The following is a 17,126-nucleotide window of genomic DNA, read 5'->3' as shown; positions in this document are numbered from 1 at the left end:
TTTCTCTGGTGAGTCTTTTGAACATCAACACTTTTCGACCTGAGGTTTTATTCCTCTTTAAATGTCTTCTAAACTCTTCTCTTGTGTTAACAAATGTTGTAAACAGTTTATCGGTTGCAAGCAATCTTGTACGCTAATTCTAGTTTGATTTAACTCTGTTTAGCTTGGTAAACCAAGTTCAAAGTTATCTTGCACGTGGACCTTGTTTTGACCCTCGCTCCAAATCTCAGCACTGTACATGCCGAAACATAATTTTTTTGTGGTCAAAAAAGCAATTCTAAAAATTCGTCTTTGATCAAAGAGCGAACAAGCTATACTACATGTAGTTATGACATACTTACTGCCGCCATTAGTCACATAAATTATGCAGGGGATGATTACAATCAAACAACAAAACTTCATCATAATTCTGAAATTGATATTCTTCTATATTAATTCTATATTCCGGATTATTGAGAAAGAGCTAATTGCCAGAAGCAAGTGCAATGCACTTGTTTTCCTTAATGATCAATTTTGATTGCTATTTCAAGCTCGAAAAAAAAAACTAAAGTCCAAACTTACCAATAAGGACAACCTGACGGGTTCGGATTGTTTCATATAACACTTTCAAGGTAGTATGCACTGAAGCGGCTTATACATCATGTACATTTTGCTTTCGAATTATTTTAATACCTTATTACGACATTTTAAAATCAATTTTCATATGTTTAAAGAAGAAATCGTTAACCAGGGTTTGCAATTAGTCTGTCGAATGCCAAAAATATTACAGTCGAGTTTATTATTTATCATTTAAAACCGTGTTTAAAAAAAAATCCACAGTCGGTCAATTCTGATTTAAAAAAAAAACTATCTTCGAAGTAAATGTCAAAACACAACCAAGCTCGCCAGACGTGCGTTTCATCTACACAAGACACAACCGTGACGCTCAAATCAAAGGAGATGGAATGCCAAGTAGATAAAACAAAAACAAATTAAACAATTTCTAAATAATTATCAAATGAATACAACCAATGAAACCATCTTTTCATTTCAGTCTATCAATGCAAACTGGTCTGTAAAGTTTGCTACTGGTTTTAAATCTGTATGTTTGTATTGACTTGATTAACAGTTGTTTCCAGATAGTTGTACAGAGAATGAAGTATTGAAACGGATGAGAAAAACGGTTCGTGCAAACGTAATGAATATATAACTGCTTGTTTATCAATCATAGAAGGTCATTAATAGATACATCATGAAGAGAGAACTAGTAAAGCACAAAATAGACTTTGCAGAGCAATAAGAGCAATTTGTTTTCCGTATCACTAAAGCTTTGATAACAAGTTTGTATGTTACAGGGAATTTGTAAAACCAGGGATTTTGTAAAATCACTGGACTATTCAGTAATTTTGTAAACTCACTAACAGTTTCAGTGGTTTTGTAAAATCCCCGAAATTGTTAGGGAGTTTCCAAAATCACTGAAAATAGGGCTAGGGATTTTGTAAAATCCCTGATTATAATTAAGTATAATTTGCTTTCAGAAATGTGTTTTTCTTAATATAAGAATAGCCTAATGATCACTAATGATTTTGAAATATATTTGTTTAATAAACACTGTGAGCTAGAACTAGTGTATAATGATAATAACTAAAAGGCATATAAACGAATATTTAGACCACTGATAATTTAATTATTTATGCATGGCAAGTTTGGACAACTTCTACTGTTACAAAATTACCCTGCTTTTCGATGCATGTCTGTATTAAATCAACCTGTCCTATGGAAAATTGAACTCTTTGCTTATTATAGACTTAACGAAAATACCTTTACTGTAGCAGCTCTACGTTTGTTTTACTCGGTAGTTGGTATTCCTCTCAAAATTTTGAAACATTCTAAAGCTTTGTTTGAAACATTTGCACCATTTTTATTTGCGTACCTTTACTAACATTTTGTAACTACCACCATGACCAATTTATTTGTGAACTTTCAGAACTAGTTTACATGTCTTCAAGACTTACATAATATTTTTAAAACATCTTTCTGTAATGAATTATACCGTTTTTAACGATTTTTTAAACGAGTAGATTACCTTAGACGTATTTGGCACAACTTTTGGGAATTTTGGGTCCTCAATGCTCTTCAACTTTGTATTTGTTTGGCTTTTTAACTATTTTGATCTGAGCGTCACTGATGAGTCTTATGTCGACGAAACGCGCGTCTGGCGTATAGAATTATAATCCTGGTACTTTTGATAACTATTTCAAATCTCCACATTGAAGAACTTTATACATAATTTAACCAAAGTATCTACTTTTATTTGGATTAAAAGAGTTGAGAAAGTTTAGAAACTTAGTAACAGATATTTCACTTTGTGGTCAAATACAAAAAATGTACATGTAACTGATATATGACCAAAGTAAGTAAAACTGTTTTCATTTTTGCTTCGTTAGAACCTATTCATAAACTTCTTACCTATATTTTCTATTGTCTTTTTATATTATTATTTTGTGAATGTAATTGTTATTTTGAAGGCAGCAAATTTTAATAATACAATACTTATTTGCTTTTTTATATATTAATTTTCATGCAACAACAAGATGTTCTTGCTCTGAAATGTATTTTTCACAGAAATTCTTATAAAAATGAATGAATTTATTTTACAAATTCACTGAATTTAGTCAGTGAATCTGTAAACAAAAATCTTAATTATTTTAAGTAAAATCACTAGTCAAATTCAGGGATTTTATAAAATCAATAATCAGTTCAGAGATTTAACAAATTCCCTGAAATTTCAGTGATTTTTTCAAAATCTCTGATTTCACAAATTCCCTGTAACAATTTTTTTCTTTTTAAATGTCTTTGTTATCAATAAATTATGTCGTAAATGAATCTAGTCTTCTCTCGGAAATAATCATAAATAAAGGCAATAGTAGTATACCACTGTTCGAAATTCATTAAGTGATTGTGAAAAAAACAAATCCGGGTTACAAACTAGAACTGAGGGAAACACATCAAATATTTTTAGGAGAACTACAACACAACAGAAACACAACACTAAAATGTAATACACACAGAAACGAACCATAATATAACAATAGCCATTTTCCTGCCTTGGTACAGGACATTTTTAGAAAAAAAATAATCGTGGGTTGAACCTGGTTTAGTAACTAGCCAAACCTCGCGCTTTTATGGCAATGTTAATTCAAACATTCAAATGACAACATTAAATGATAGGACTACAATACAAAAAATGGGAGAACATACAGGACAAAGAAACACACAAATAATAGCTATCAAAAGGTACCAGACTTATCATTTAATACGCAAGAAGCCTTTCGTCTACATTTTAAATCGCTGTCCGCATGTTTCGTCTACATTTTAATACGCCAGACGCGCGTTTCGTCTACATAATACTCATCATTGAAGCTCTGATAAAAAATGTTCAATAGCCAAAACAAGTTCAAAGTTGAAGAGCATTGAGGACCAAAAGTGCCAAAAAAATGTGCCAAATACGGCTTAGTTAATCTGCCTGGGATAAGAAAGTCCTCAGTATTCAGAATTAATTCATACTTTTTCAATTAGTAAATTTATACACATGACATGTATATGATGATATATAAGATATACATGTGAACACCGAAGTGGTGACTAACTACAGAATAAAAACGAACACGTAAAACAACCCGAACAATGTATTATATGTGATCCGAAGAGATCGACCCACAAAGTGACGTCAAATTTAAATTTCTTAACATTTCCAAAAAATAGGATAGAGTTCAAGATTAGGTTTGTAATACTGATATAGCATGTATTAATAGCAACGTAAATTACAATACTAATTAATATAAATTTTTGGTAGTAATTAGATAATTAATTGTATTATCTAGCTATGTCGGTATTTCTTCTAAATCAAACAGTAAACCAAATACATGGTGTGTAATTTAGTTGATCCAAACCGAAAACCGTATAAATGAATTCGGTGATTAATTATCGTTTCCGTAACACACGAAAAGAACAGAAAAAAAACGATAAGACATTTGACAAAGTCCGATGAGAATAACAATCATAACATCAAAACTAAATATATGAGTTTTGGATAGCAAAATACAGTGACAGTTCGAATTCACACTCAGCAAAACATTCGCAATCGTGAATTAGCTACGTTCGGTACTTAAAAGATCAGACGACGTAATGACAAACCTAACACGTGGTAAAAATGTCCTTAATTAGTTTGGACAACAACACATCGTATAGATCAACATATTCGTGATTGTGTCCATAAAATTACGAAGTGATATTTTTAGTCTGTCCTCCTCGTAACTTTGTTGCAGCAGTTTCTGTGTTAGAAGCACACTTTTGTATATGAAGTCCGTATAGTGTGAACATGCACGAGCATAACCTATAAACTGAGATATGCAAACACCATACAAAGGGGTAGAGGGTGTGTTCCTGCTGAGAAATGGGAATTTGATAATCGGGAAGTTGAAATCGTCCTGCTCATCATAGATTTTCGTATGAAGTCGTTCATCTGTGTCAATATTGAGGAGAAAATCAAGGTATGAAGCAGTCCTTCTAGTGTCAGTAGAATCCTTAATTTCAAATTCACTGGGATATATGAGATGTTATTTTTGGCAGAAATATGGGTTATTAAATGATAGGAAATCACCAATATATTATATAAAAGGAAAATTAAAGAATTTCGCAAGGTGCTTTTTCGGTTTGTCTTTTAGAAAGTTCTGAATGAATTCTGCTAGCACTTTTACTTAAGTTAATTTTTATAACGGCAGTTAAATTGTTGGTTTAAAAAATATTTGGAACATCAAATGGACCAGAGTGATACTGTATATTTTCTTTTCTTGATTTGGTTCTTGTAACATGCCAAAAATCTGTATATTTAATAGAGTTTAACATTAAATTAAGCGTTTTACTCTTAACAGACGTATAACCAACCCGATTAACAGACCAATCGCCCATATAGCCGCATACTCAATATAGATTAACCGACCAATCTCTCGGTTAGCCGAGTGTCGGCCGTACTATAAAGCAAATAAAATCTAATTTCAATAATATATTGGCAAAAAAAGATAAAGGACTTAAATGAAAGTATTAAAATTCTCCTATACAAAAATATTAAGATTAACTTGAAACAATAATTACCTAAAACATAACCATTCTGCCTCCAGAAAACTATTAACAAAATTCATCATTAGCGAATACACTCTTTTAATAGAAAAGGTCAGACATATTAAGATTCCTAGATATCAGAGATATTGCAAATTCTGTAATGAGATTGAGGACGAAAAACACTTCTTTCTCAAATGCTCTTAATATAACTTTTATAGAAAAAAAATATTTTGACTCAACGAAAATCAATTCGGAGAGGAAAACACTGTTAAAGATGAAATGCTTAAACTTACAATATTTATACTAAACCCCACATCTCACAGTCAATTAAAAAATACAGCTTCCTTAATAAGAGTCATTAGAACTGAGGACGGGAGACCCAAAACAATAATTTGAACTGCTACATCTGTATTTTAATATTGTACTGTAAATTTTTTTATATATGTTATGTTTGTCAGAGATTAGTTTTTTTTTTTATTTATATGACAATAAAAGTATTTGATTATAAAAATACAAGGCAAACGTGTTGTTAATAGTTCGTTAGAAATCATTGAAATATATAACAATTTTCAAAGAATATTGTTCATACACACAAAAGTCATTATAAGATTGAGAATGGGAATAGGGAATGTGTCAAAGAGACAACAACCCGACCATAGAGAAGACAACAACAGAAGGTCACCAAAAGGTCTTCAATGCAGCGAGAAATAATGTCTGCATCCATTGCTGCATATATATTCTTACGACGCTAAAAACGACGATTTTCCAGTAAAAATTTCAAATATATTTGTCAAATATGTGAGAAAATACGTAACCCTACGACATAAAAACTTTATTTGGGTATTTTGATTTAATTCAAGATAAAATAAACGCTTGATAATGATCAAGCATGTGAACAATCTTCTTTGAAAATAAGTTTTATTTATGCATAGGTCGACTTCGTTCTCTACTTCTATTTTTTTGAGTGAAGAATGAGTACAATACAACTGATTTTGTGTCAAATACAGTTGAACAAATTGAAGTTTTTAACGACCTTGACTGGCTATACAGATACAGCCCTTGCACGGTCGGCCCTGGCTTGCGCCTTATTGGGCATTAAATAATTTTTTTTTTTACCATGTGGTAATTAACATAATTTGGAATGAAAAAAATATTAATAAAAGTTTACTGAAAGAGCAAAAATTTGAATAAATAAATGAATAAAAAATTGATAAATAAGTAAATAAGTAAATAAATTAAAATTTAAATACAGTTGGGTACGAAATAATAGCTTAAACCCTTTCAAACTATTCTAGAAATCTCTCCATGCCGTATGGCATAGGTTATGATTAGCCCTTGGGGAAAACAGTCAAATGTAGGGATAATTATGACAAGTACGTGTATTCCCGACAAACACTGACAATTACCAAATTCGTTTATTACGTGAACATGAATGCATTTTGTATAACCATTAAATCTGCATATATATATATATATATATATATATATATATATATATATATATATATATATATATATATATATATATATATATATATATATATATATAAAAGTCTATAAAAACGACCAACCAGCAAATTTACTATGTACCGGATCGTCTAGAATAGGCGATACTATGCAGATAACGAAAAAATTATATCAGTCTAAAGATTTGCACAACGGTACTGATATAAGATGTTATAATACGAAAATGTTGTAATTAAATCGTGCTGACAAATATTTCGGCTCAACAAATGGCCTTCTTCAAGTGTCACAAGTTTTAACAATACTGAGTATTGTTAAAACTTGTGACACTTGAAGAAGGCCATTTGTTGAGCCGAAATATTTGTCAGCACGATTTAATTACAACAATTTCGTATTATAACATCTTATATCAGTACCGTTGTGTAAATCTTTAGACTGATATATATATATATATATATATATATATATATATATATATATATATATATATATATATATAAGTCTGAAAATTACACCAAACAGTGTTAGAGTTAGATTTTCTACTGACAAATTTTTGTCCGTCCCTCAGCGGGATTCGAACTCACACCTTTGATACACTACAGCACCAATCGCTTAGCCTCATGTCCAGCGCTCTAGACCACTCGACCACATCCGCTATATAAAAATATAACTTCAATAGTCGTAGTGTTACCTTGTCACGGAAGGTAAATCTAGAGATAGACATGAGACACGTGTTTTTTAAGCGTGTGTAGATGTTATATTATTATTTTCATACACAATGTATTTATTATTTATCAGCAATCTAACTCAACAATTTTTATATATCATATAGGATCATGATTCGTTTCATTATACAGTCACTAGAAATAAGTATATCATACAAACAAGTCTAAACAAGTGACAAACCATACAATATACATGTCCACTGGATCTAAGAGTGATATAGATACAAGGTTAATGCAAATATTTATATAAGTCAACGTTCGGTATAGTCAGGGACTGTTTTACACCAGGAACGGTGAAATCGAAGACATCCAAAACCTTTGATAAACATGGAACTATTTTATTGCCAATCAGCCAATTATTGTACAATAATATCTTTGACTCATTGGCACTCATACCATAATGCATATCTTCTTCAGTGGCGGATCCAGAAATTTTCATAAGTGGGGGCCGACGGACTGACCTAAGAGGGTGTTCGTTTCAGTCACGCTTCAGTGATTCCCTATATAAACAACCAAATTTTTTCCCAAAAAGGGAGGCCCGGGTCCCCTGCCCCCTAAATCCAACTAGGTTCTTATATCTATCTTTCCGATTACGTCGCTTCTATATATCATTGTCCATATTTAGCAAATGACAGTGTGAATATTTTGTGTATGAGTGACAAATGATTCGATGACATACTTATCAGTCTTCGGTAGTTGTTAGTGTATAACATGTATAATGCAGGCTTTAATCTTTCAAATTTCTTCCTTTATATGTCATGCATCAAATAATAAGTAGTATTATACATGTGAAAATTAAGGTGATAAAATCTAAGGTATAAAGTAGTGATTAAGACCAACGAGTCCGTTGTGTATATACCGCAACGGATTTCTTAGTGCACTGAGAAGAAAGTTTTAGCACCAATGACTCTCACTAAAACGACGTTTTATGTCCCCAGAGAACATGGATATAAGAGAATATAATTATTAGGATATAACTCATATCTATGGTATCAATAGATATAGTAATTGTGAAGTTAAATGACTTATTAATCAGCGTGTGCCACTCGGCACGTGACCAAGATCTTAATGCAAATTCCCAATTATCACAATAAAAAGGGTGAAACAGCTTGTATGATTGGAGCTTTCAAACTAAATGGTAGACCCAACCCCCAACATAGCAGGGTTCAAATTTTGAGTTGGAGCCGTTAGACTGCTCTATAATTTGATATAATTTGTCTCGAAAGCAGAATTACACTGCACTGTGAGTATTTGTTAGATAATCACGCGCGATTTTATTATTTAAAGGAAATGCTTTACGAAATAACTAAGATCAGTGTATTTGTACTCGTAACAAAAAGGAGAAAAGATTGGGCTGCCTCTCTTCAATTTTGTCCAGTTACCAAAGTAAAATCAAAATTAAATTCTCCGACAATGCACATGGTGATATATTGTACATGTCATTCCAACACTTACACTTGTTCTTTTATTTGTGTGGCAATTTTAATGAACATTTTAATTCAAAGCTTGGATTTGCATCCTTCATTCTCCAGTACGTTTGAATTTCAACATACATCACAGTCAGTAATTAAAGTTGTGTGTTAAACGTCAATACGAAAGCAAACAATCCATTGTAAAAAAGATATTTAGAGGGCGCATATGTATTTTTCGTCTGACAGCACGTATACACCACAGTTATCGTAAATTATATAAACATATAAAACAAATCGAAAAAAAAAACATTATTTTTTTAAGACAAAACAGAGAAAAGAACTGATAAGTGCGGGTAATCCATGCGCCTTGCCTCCTTTATGTTTCGATATCTTAAAAATTGATTATTCTTTTATCTATTATAACACGTGAAAACTACACCGGTGAGTTCCATACATGTCATAAACTTACAGCTGGTCCTGAACATGCATGAAGTATTTGCCACTGGACTTTAAACAACAATCAATCACACTACAACTTATAGTATATATAGTTGTGAAATACAAAATGTATATTATAATAATACATTTAGATAAATAAATAGAATACAAATACACACTACTTTATATAACTGACACAATTTAAAGGAATACTCTCTAAACTATATAAGTAGAGAAGCGAAACGTTTCTTTTGAATACTAAACAAACTTCCTAACAGTACATGTTTTTTTTTAAGTGTTTTCCATGCGGCACTCAAATATTTTGCATGGTCTTTTGGTATAGTGTTTAGACATATATGATATTATAAGAACCTTTAACGTATATTAGATTCACATTCGTTATTTTGCTCAATATAAAAAAAACATAAGCATTAATTTATATTAAAAACTGAAGGTCAGACATCACTAATACGTGTATACACAAATTCATTCATTCTTTATTAACGTTTAGACTTTTTCATCAAGAATGATGATGAGAGTAATTGTAAAATATAATAGGCATGTACTTTCTTACGTTATGGATCATTGATTTTGTTACCTGTTGACCCGTTTGATTACTAGCACGTGCCATTGAACTCGACCATTTTAACTAAACAGATTTTATTTTAAATTAACGCCATATACTTATATACAAAGTATAGACAAAGTACTATATACATATAATATGGATAAGAAAATAAATATTATAAGGATATATTGTTTGAATGAACATTTTTATACGGTGATACTTTAACATCGTCTCGACAGAGACTGAATGCAGTATATGATCAGGTTTCGGGATCCGGGAAGTCTTTTTTCGAATTTCCGGATGTCGGGAAATTTTTGTTCCAACTTTAATAGAGTAACTCGCACGAAAAAAATAAACATACAAAAAAAGCAACAGCTTCAAGGGTAAACTAGGACATATATCAACAGAAAACGAATTAAAGAAACTGTCTTGCATAAAACAAAAATATGCATGACTGTGTTAATTTACCTCTGTTGCATTTCTGTGGATTGTCTCATTGGCAATCATACAACATCTCCTTAACTTTTTTAGGTTACGTTTAGGATTTTCCGTTACTAATCTTCAAATACAAAAAACATTTTCACCGGTGTTCACAACATTTCAAGGTTAAATTTATGGCATACATTCTGGTGTGTATACAATTAACATACGTCCTTGCATTTAATTATCAATATATATTTATATAAACTAACATTTATTAAAAAATAAACAACATATATAGACGAATAATTTATTAGTTCCTCAACAAAACTAGAAAAGAAATAAAGAATCAACACAAGATTTAATCTTTTTTTTTTTAATTGATCAAAATATACTTCAAATTCTAATATTAAAATACATAATATATACATGTATTAATCTAAAATGCATTATCGAGTAGAAGGGGCGCAACTCGTGGTATCAAACCGGTATACTGAACGGATCTAAACAGGGTCTGAAAATTTTAAACGTTCTTTTGTATCCATGGTCTGTTTTGGTCTGACGCGGTCTTAACGGGTCTAAACAACCCGCTAGACGATTCAGTCTTTTCCGTCTTGACATGCCTTAACGAACTGATTTACCTGATGAGGCTATCGATCTGAACGGCGACTTAACGATCTTAAATATCTTGACTATTTTTTCTAGCGGTAAATCCAGTCAATCAAGATGTGATCAGACCAAAATGACCGTTTCAGACTGAAATCGTGCTACTAGTGTTAATGTCTACTACAAAACGGGTCATATCGCCTTCAGTCTGTTTTTAAAATTCTGAAAAAAATATCACTGTACAGCTTGGTACGCGCTTTGAATAATAGAATAATTTTTGTTACTATTGCAATCACTACAAACTGCTCAGAGTCTGAATTGACCAGTTTTTGTGCTCGACCAGTAATATCGAGTACACATTTTACTCGACTAGTCTCGACTTTGTCTCGACTATTCTTAACTGTACTTAAGTGTACTCAACTAGGTCTCGACTTTACTTAATAAGTCTGATTCAGTACTTGATGATCTTGGTGTAGTCTAAATGGCCTTGACCAAGGCTCGACCTGTCTCTACTAGTCTCAACCAGTCTCAACCTGTCTAGACTAGTCTTGACCTTCAAATTTAGTTTTGACTGGTGTAAACTAACGTAAACTAACATCTAACTAAATTAAATATTGATCTTACAAAATTCAGGCTTTTTTGGTAGTTTGATTTATTGCTGAGAAATGAAAGAATTTAATTTTACAATAGGAAAAAATGAAAATTATTATACAAATTCAGATAGGCATCTTTAAATTTTTTTATAACTTTTTCAAATCAACCTGGATTTTCATCAAACCATGTAGCTATCTTAGATATATATTAATCTTACTGAATACCAGGTCATTTTGTTTTTTGTTGTATGGCTGTCAAATTTAAGTATTAAATTAATCTTGGTAAAAAAAGGATTTGCAATTCGGACAAAATAGAGATAGTACACTTTAATTTTTTTAATAACTTTTTCAAACCAACTTGGATTTTCATCAAACTATTTCTATTTTGTCTAAACTGCAAATCCTAGCTTTTTAGACCTAGCTAGATTAATTTAGTTCTTAAATTTGACAGCAATACAACAAAAAACAAAATGACCTGGGATTCAGCTTCGCTCTCACTCCATATGGAATTTACTGACCCCATATATATCGTATTAGGTCACTAGCACACTATGTAACTAATAATATTTGTAATGGTGAATCTGCAGCGGTACAAGTTCGCAATTATTGCAGTTATTCAAGTTGGTAGTTAACGTTGGTACCAGTCCACGTTTAGTGGAATACGTTAACCTAGTACGAGTTTGTAATAGTATGAATGGACTTGCTATCCAGGGAGGAACATTATTCATCGGTCCTTCAGTACGAAAGTAATGAGACACATATCATAAAAATGTTAACTTCTACGGGGATCAGGGGTGAGGTCTGACTGACCTCCCCATAGTAAATGTAAATGACCCCAACCTTCACCCTAAGTCCATGATGTCACTCCATACCAAGTTTGGTATAAAATGACAGGTGATTATACAACAGTTGGTCAAACATTTTTGGGCTTTACACTGCTTGAAAAATTTATATGTTTTCTTTAAAATGAGCAACAAATGAATTTTTTTATAGGCCCAGAAATATTCAAAAGATAATTAAAGTGAATTCAATCAACCTAGATTCATTTTTTTCATCAATTAAATTTTATGATAAACAAGAAATAACTGTAACAGAATGCTGTAACGAGGTCTCCCAAACAAAGCTGCCATAATTCGTCATTCCTATGGTCGCCTGACTTTGGGTTAAGTCTAGTACTTAATGGTTCAGTGTAGATACACATGACCAAGTGATATGCAAACATTTGTATGTGACGCCGACGAGATTGACCCTGTATGTCATTCAAATCTTTTTAAAATGACGAACAGAAATAAATATGGTTTAGGAGTGGGTATCTCAACCATTTACAAGTTCTAAAACCAGAGCGGGTTCGGTAACCCCATTTTATTTTGTCCTATTTATGAATATATGTGGTTTAGGGCGGGGATCTCGATCGTTTGCAAGTTCTCAAACAAGAGGGGTGGGGTGACCCAAATGACGTCCCCTATATTTCATTTGTTTTGTTATATTGTCTAGGACCTGTACATGAATATATATATGGTTTAGGGGTGGTCATATCGACCGTTTACAAGTTCTAAAACAAGAGTGGGTTGGAGACCCAATGTTTTATTGTCCCATTCATAAATATATGTGGTTAAGGGTGGGGATATCGACCGTTTCCAAGTTCTCAAACAGGCGGGGGTGACCTAAATAATTACCCCATCATTTCATTTGATTTGTTAAATTGTCCCATACATAAATGTATATAGTTTAGGGTCGGGGATTTCGATGTTTTCAAGTCCTCAAACAGGAAGGGTTTGGTGACCTCAGTTTATATTTTTTCCTATAGTTTATATTTAAACCTATAGTTTATGTTATTTCTTTGTTTGTTCTATACAAGAATATATACGGTTCAGGGTGGGGATTGCGATAAAAGCAAATTTTCAAATTGAAGGGGTAAGATATAACCCCAGTTGACTCACCCTACATTTTTTATTTGTTTTATTGTCCTCATCTCATTACTGAAGACTACTATATACGTGTGTCTATCACTTACTGTTTTCGAGTAGTAGTCATTTAAAAATAAATAAAATCCATAGGGTTCTACAGTCAACCCCTGCCAACTTAAGGCCCCTAAAAATACCCCTTAAATAGTCCCGAATGCACAAACGAAAGATTGATGGATCCTCTAGTTAGTCGTACATTCTATGAAATCCTACGTAAATCTAACAAGCGGTCCGAGTTGTCATCTTAGACGGTCCGACTTGTCTCTGGGACGAGTTGTTCCGCATTTCTTAAAACATCGACATGATTGGTCAACGTTTTGTTCATGAGATAAACGAAATAATCTGATAATAGAAAGGAATTTAAATGTGCATACATTTAATTGAAATTGAAATCAATTAAATAATCACATTCTTCTTAAACTTAAATATTATCGTGATTAACAATATTTTGTTTAATCGGACTTTATAAATTATCATCAGATATAGGATGCTAGCATCAGGTAGCTTTTTAAACTGCCTAATTTTGATCGTCATCTGCAAAGTCTGGACAAAAATTGTTTTTAAGTCTTGTTTATTTTTTTTGGTCCCCCCTGTTTCAGGCGTGTTGCCTGCCATTAATACAGTACATTTCAAACAATTTCCTTGTACGTAAATCAGTTCTGATAATGCTTTTTTTTCAAAATCGAGATTGCTCATATGAGACAATAGACAGCAATATTATTTTAGAGTGCCATGCAATAGTTACTCTTTAAGATAAGAAAAATTGACCTCAGCATTGAAAGCTGATCATTTTTGTACATGTTGTCAATTTTTAAGTTATCCTACAGGGGTAAATACAGACTATTGATTGATTGATTAATTGTTGTTTGCTTTCCGCCACATTAGCACAAAAAAGGTTATATCGCGGCAGAGAGCTTATTCGAATATTTTTACAAATTAAAGTATATTTTAAAAATCAGAAAACAGGTCTTTCAATAAACTAAGATTCTTGACTAAGTCAAATAAAGATAACGTGATAAAAATTAAAATAGTTTTAAATATAACATGACATTTTTATATCTTATTAATTATTCCAACTTCTTTTAAGAATGAAAAATATTTGTAATTGGAACACTATTTAATAAATCATACATATTATTGACATGATTGACATTGAAATACTTCCTGCGAATATCAGCAGAGACAATACAATTAATTAATTAATGTTTAATAGTATACTTGCAGGTAAACATTGTGGGTCATCTTCATGTTTCAAAAGATGCTCGTGTTAAATATAAAAGAAGTGAAATATAAGAAATACCGAATGCCCAGGAAAATTCGAAACTGAAAGTCCCTAATCCAATTGCAAATACATTTGAGATAGATAGGGGAAATATTTATATGAAATAGAAATAAGCAAACTTGTTAACTAAGAATACATTTTTAATACAAATTACAGCCCTATCTGTGTAAAAAAATCAAGAACATTGAATGTATCAATTAATTGTACAAGCAATTTTACCTTTTTTTACTCGGAACACTTCACAGAAATAAATTATTAGTAGATTTCACAGTTTGTATAAAAAAACACATAAACCAAAGCTGACAATATTTACACATGAGTATGACAGGGAAATAGCGGTATCACAAATCCGAAAACAAATTTCAACTTAGAAGTAAGAGAATCAGTGTTTCTTTCTATTTTCGATGTACTGCACTATCGCGAAAAATACTTTCTTATTTCATGATGGTTTGTTTATAATCGAATATAGGACTTCATCCATTCAAACTGACCATATTTAAATTTGTTAATGGAAATTATATGACGATATTATAAATCAATAATTCTTATATGATTTGCATATCTTTAAATACGTAAATTGCATTTTCCCCTTGGTTTACACTTCGATAAACCATGTTTCCGAAACTACTTTCATAAACTTCAGTGATCTCTTCCTGCGCAATACAAGTACATAAAGGGATCCCGGGATTTTCAGCAAATTGAGACTGATTTTCAAAAAACATAACAGTAGACTTCTTTCTATTTTAATAATGCATATATAACAGAAAAGAAATATTGCATTAAAGCTTTGTTGTGATTTTCAAAAGCCCTCGGCAAAGAACATGAGCTAAACATTATTTGATAAAATACTGCAATCTCCGAAACAGCGGTTGCGTCTTCTTTACTACGCTACGTTGACTTTAAAATGATAGTTTTGCGAAGCAATGTCACCATTGTTTCGATGTTCGAAAATACTGTTGTATTCACAAAAACTTCGTATCTAAGAAAATATTTCAAAACTTACCACGAGGTGTAATAGAAGACCTGTAGATAGAAAGATTACTTATAAAATGAATTGCCTACTGATATATCAAGTTGAATTAAAGAAATTGATGAAATATTCTGCAAGGTGTGCAACAACGATTAGTGGCATATGTTGTTTAATTAGCTGACTACGCAAATATTTTTCGAACGTGTAACATCTTTTCTCTGCTGTTAATACTTTGTCACTTAATGATCGGTTTTTTAATTACATCAGCAAATTTAGAATGTCTTTTGCAAATAAAAAGGCAAAATATATCTACACGAAAAAGTAGATATACAAAAGAACACCTATATGTAAATGAAAGTAGTACTATAAGTTTCAATGAATATTTCTGATAACATTTTCATTGATATTTCTATTTTTTTGGTGTAGATAAACATGATAAAGCGATATTGTCCCATATACTATATGTGGTTTAGGGCAGGGACCTCGACCGTTTGCAAGTTCTCAAACAGGAGGGGTGGGGTGACCCAAATGATGGCCCCTATATTTTATTTGATTCGTTATATTGTCCAATGCATGAATTTATATGTTTTAGGGGTAGGGATATCGACCGTTTACAAGTTCTAACAAACCTGCTCGTGCATTTTTCATTGTTATTCAAGGCAAAATAATTATCTAAGATACCTGGGACGATCTCATTTCACAAAGGATTTCTTTTGTCTACTTATTGTACCTCGAACGTATTTTCCCAGTGTCTTCAAGTTGAGGTTCAATTTACATAAAGTTAATCAGGCATGACTTATTAGATAACCCTCTTAAAATCAGGGGGTCCGAAATAGGATCGGGAAAAAACACCAAGCAAAATACCATAATTTACAATTTAAGAATTTTTTTGATTCAAAGTGCTTTTGGTTGCTTAAATATCTCCGATCGATAATCAAACGGTATTTTGTGAAAATAATGACCTGTCCCGAACCGGGAGATGTTGGCTGCAATAGGAATTTATTTATAAAAAAAGTCCATATCTCATTTACTTTTAGTGGCCGTTATTGATTTAAAATTCATGACATTTTGTTTATGGCATTCGTGTATCGTGGAGAAAAAGAGAGAAAGATGGCTAATAGCTTAACTTACGAATTTCGATCATCATGGTTCTAATATATTCTATTACGGCATACGTTTTACCTCTAGCAAACGCTCTGCCTTGTTAAAATTAAATTAATCAGCTTCATTTAGTGATGTCTTCAGTTGATATTTGTCTCAGTCAGTTTTCCATTTTTTATATATTTCATTTTTATTTACATTTAAAATTTTTAAGCGTAAACCTTAGCATTTCTTCACTCATTTTTCTCTCTGCATTTAATCTGTTTATTAAACATTAAAACATTGTCGTAGTACACATCAGGGGTTACATTGTATCCTTTCCAGCAAAACTAATAGGAGAGGGGATTAGAACTGAAAAAAACAATCTTCATTGAGTGGCAATAAATCATATATTGAAGCGTACAATGACGGCTGTCTCGTCTAGGTGACAACATTTGTTGTCTCAAGTTTATTTATATCTCAGAATGGTATATAATAGTTGTA

General features: G+C 31.7%; 1 protein-coding gene across 1 annotated transcript in view; it reads right to left on the bottom strand.

Moving 5' to 3' along the window:
• Positions 1-15,665, bottom strand: part of LOC139499414 (MAM domain-containing glycosylphosphatidylinositol anchor protein 2-like) — a 31,835-nt gene extending 16,170 nt beyond the window's left edge. The window contains exons 1-2 of the mRNA XM_071288090.1: positions 15,576-15,665; positions 342-409 (exon numbers count right to left, since the gene is read on the bottom strand). Of these exons, the coding sequence (XP_071144191.1) occupies positions 342-405 (64 nt within the window). The 5' untranslated portion in view covers positions 406-409; positions 15,576-15,665. The remainder of the gene's footprint in view (positions 1-341; positions 410-15,575) is intronic.
• Positions 15,666-17,126: the final 1,461 nt, after the last annotated feature.

This window comes from Mytilus edulis, chromosome 12, assembly GCF_963676685.1.
Source record: "Mytilus edulis chromosome 12, xbMytEdul2.2, whole genome shotgun sequence".
In the NCBI taxonomy this organism is placed as follows: domain Eukaryota; kingdom Metazoa; phylum Mollusca; class Bivalvia; order Mytilida; family Mytilidae; genus Mytilus; species Mytilus edulis.
The sequence above is the reverse complement of the archived record's forward strand: the minus strand, read 5'-3'. Positions and strand labels throughout refer to the sequence as shown.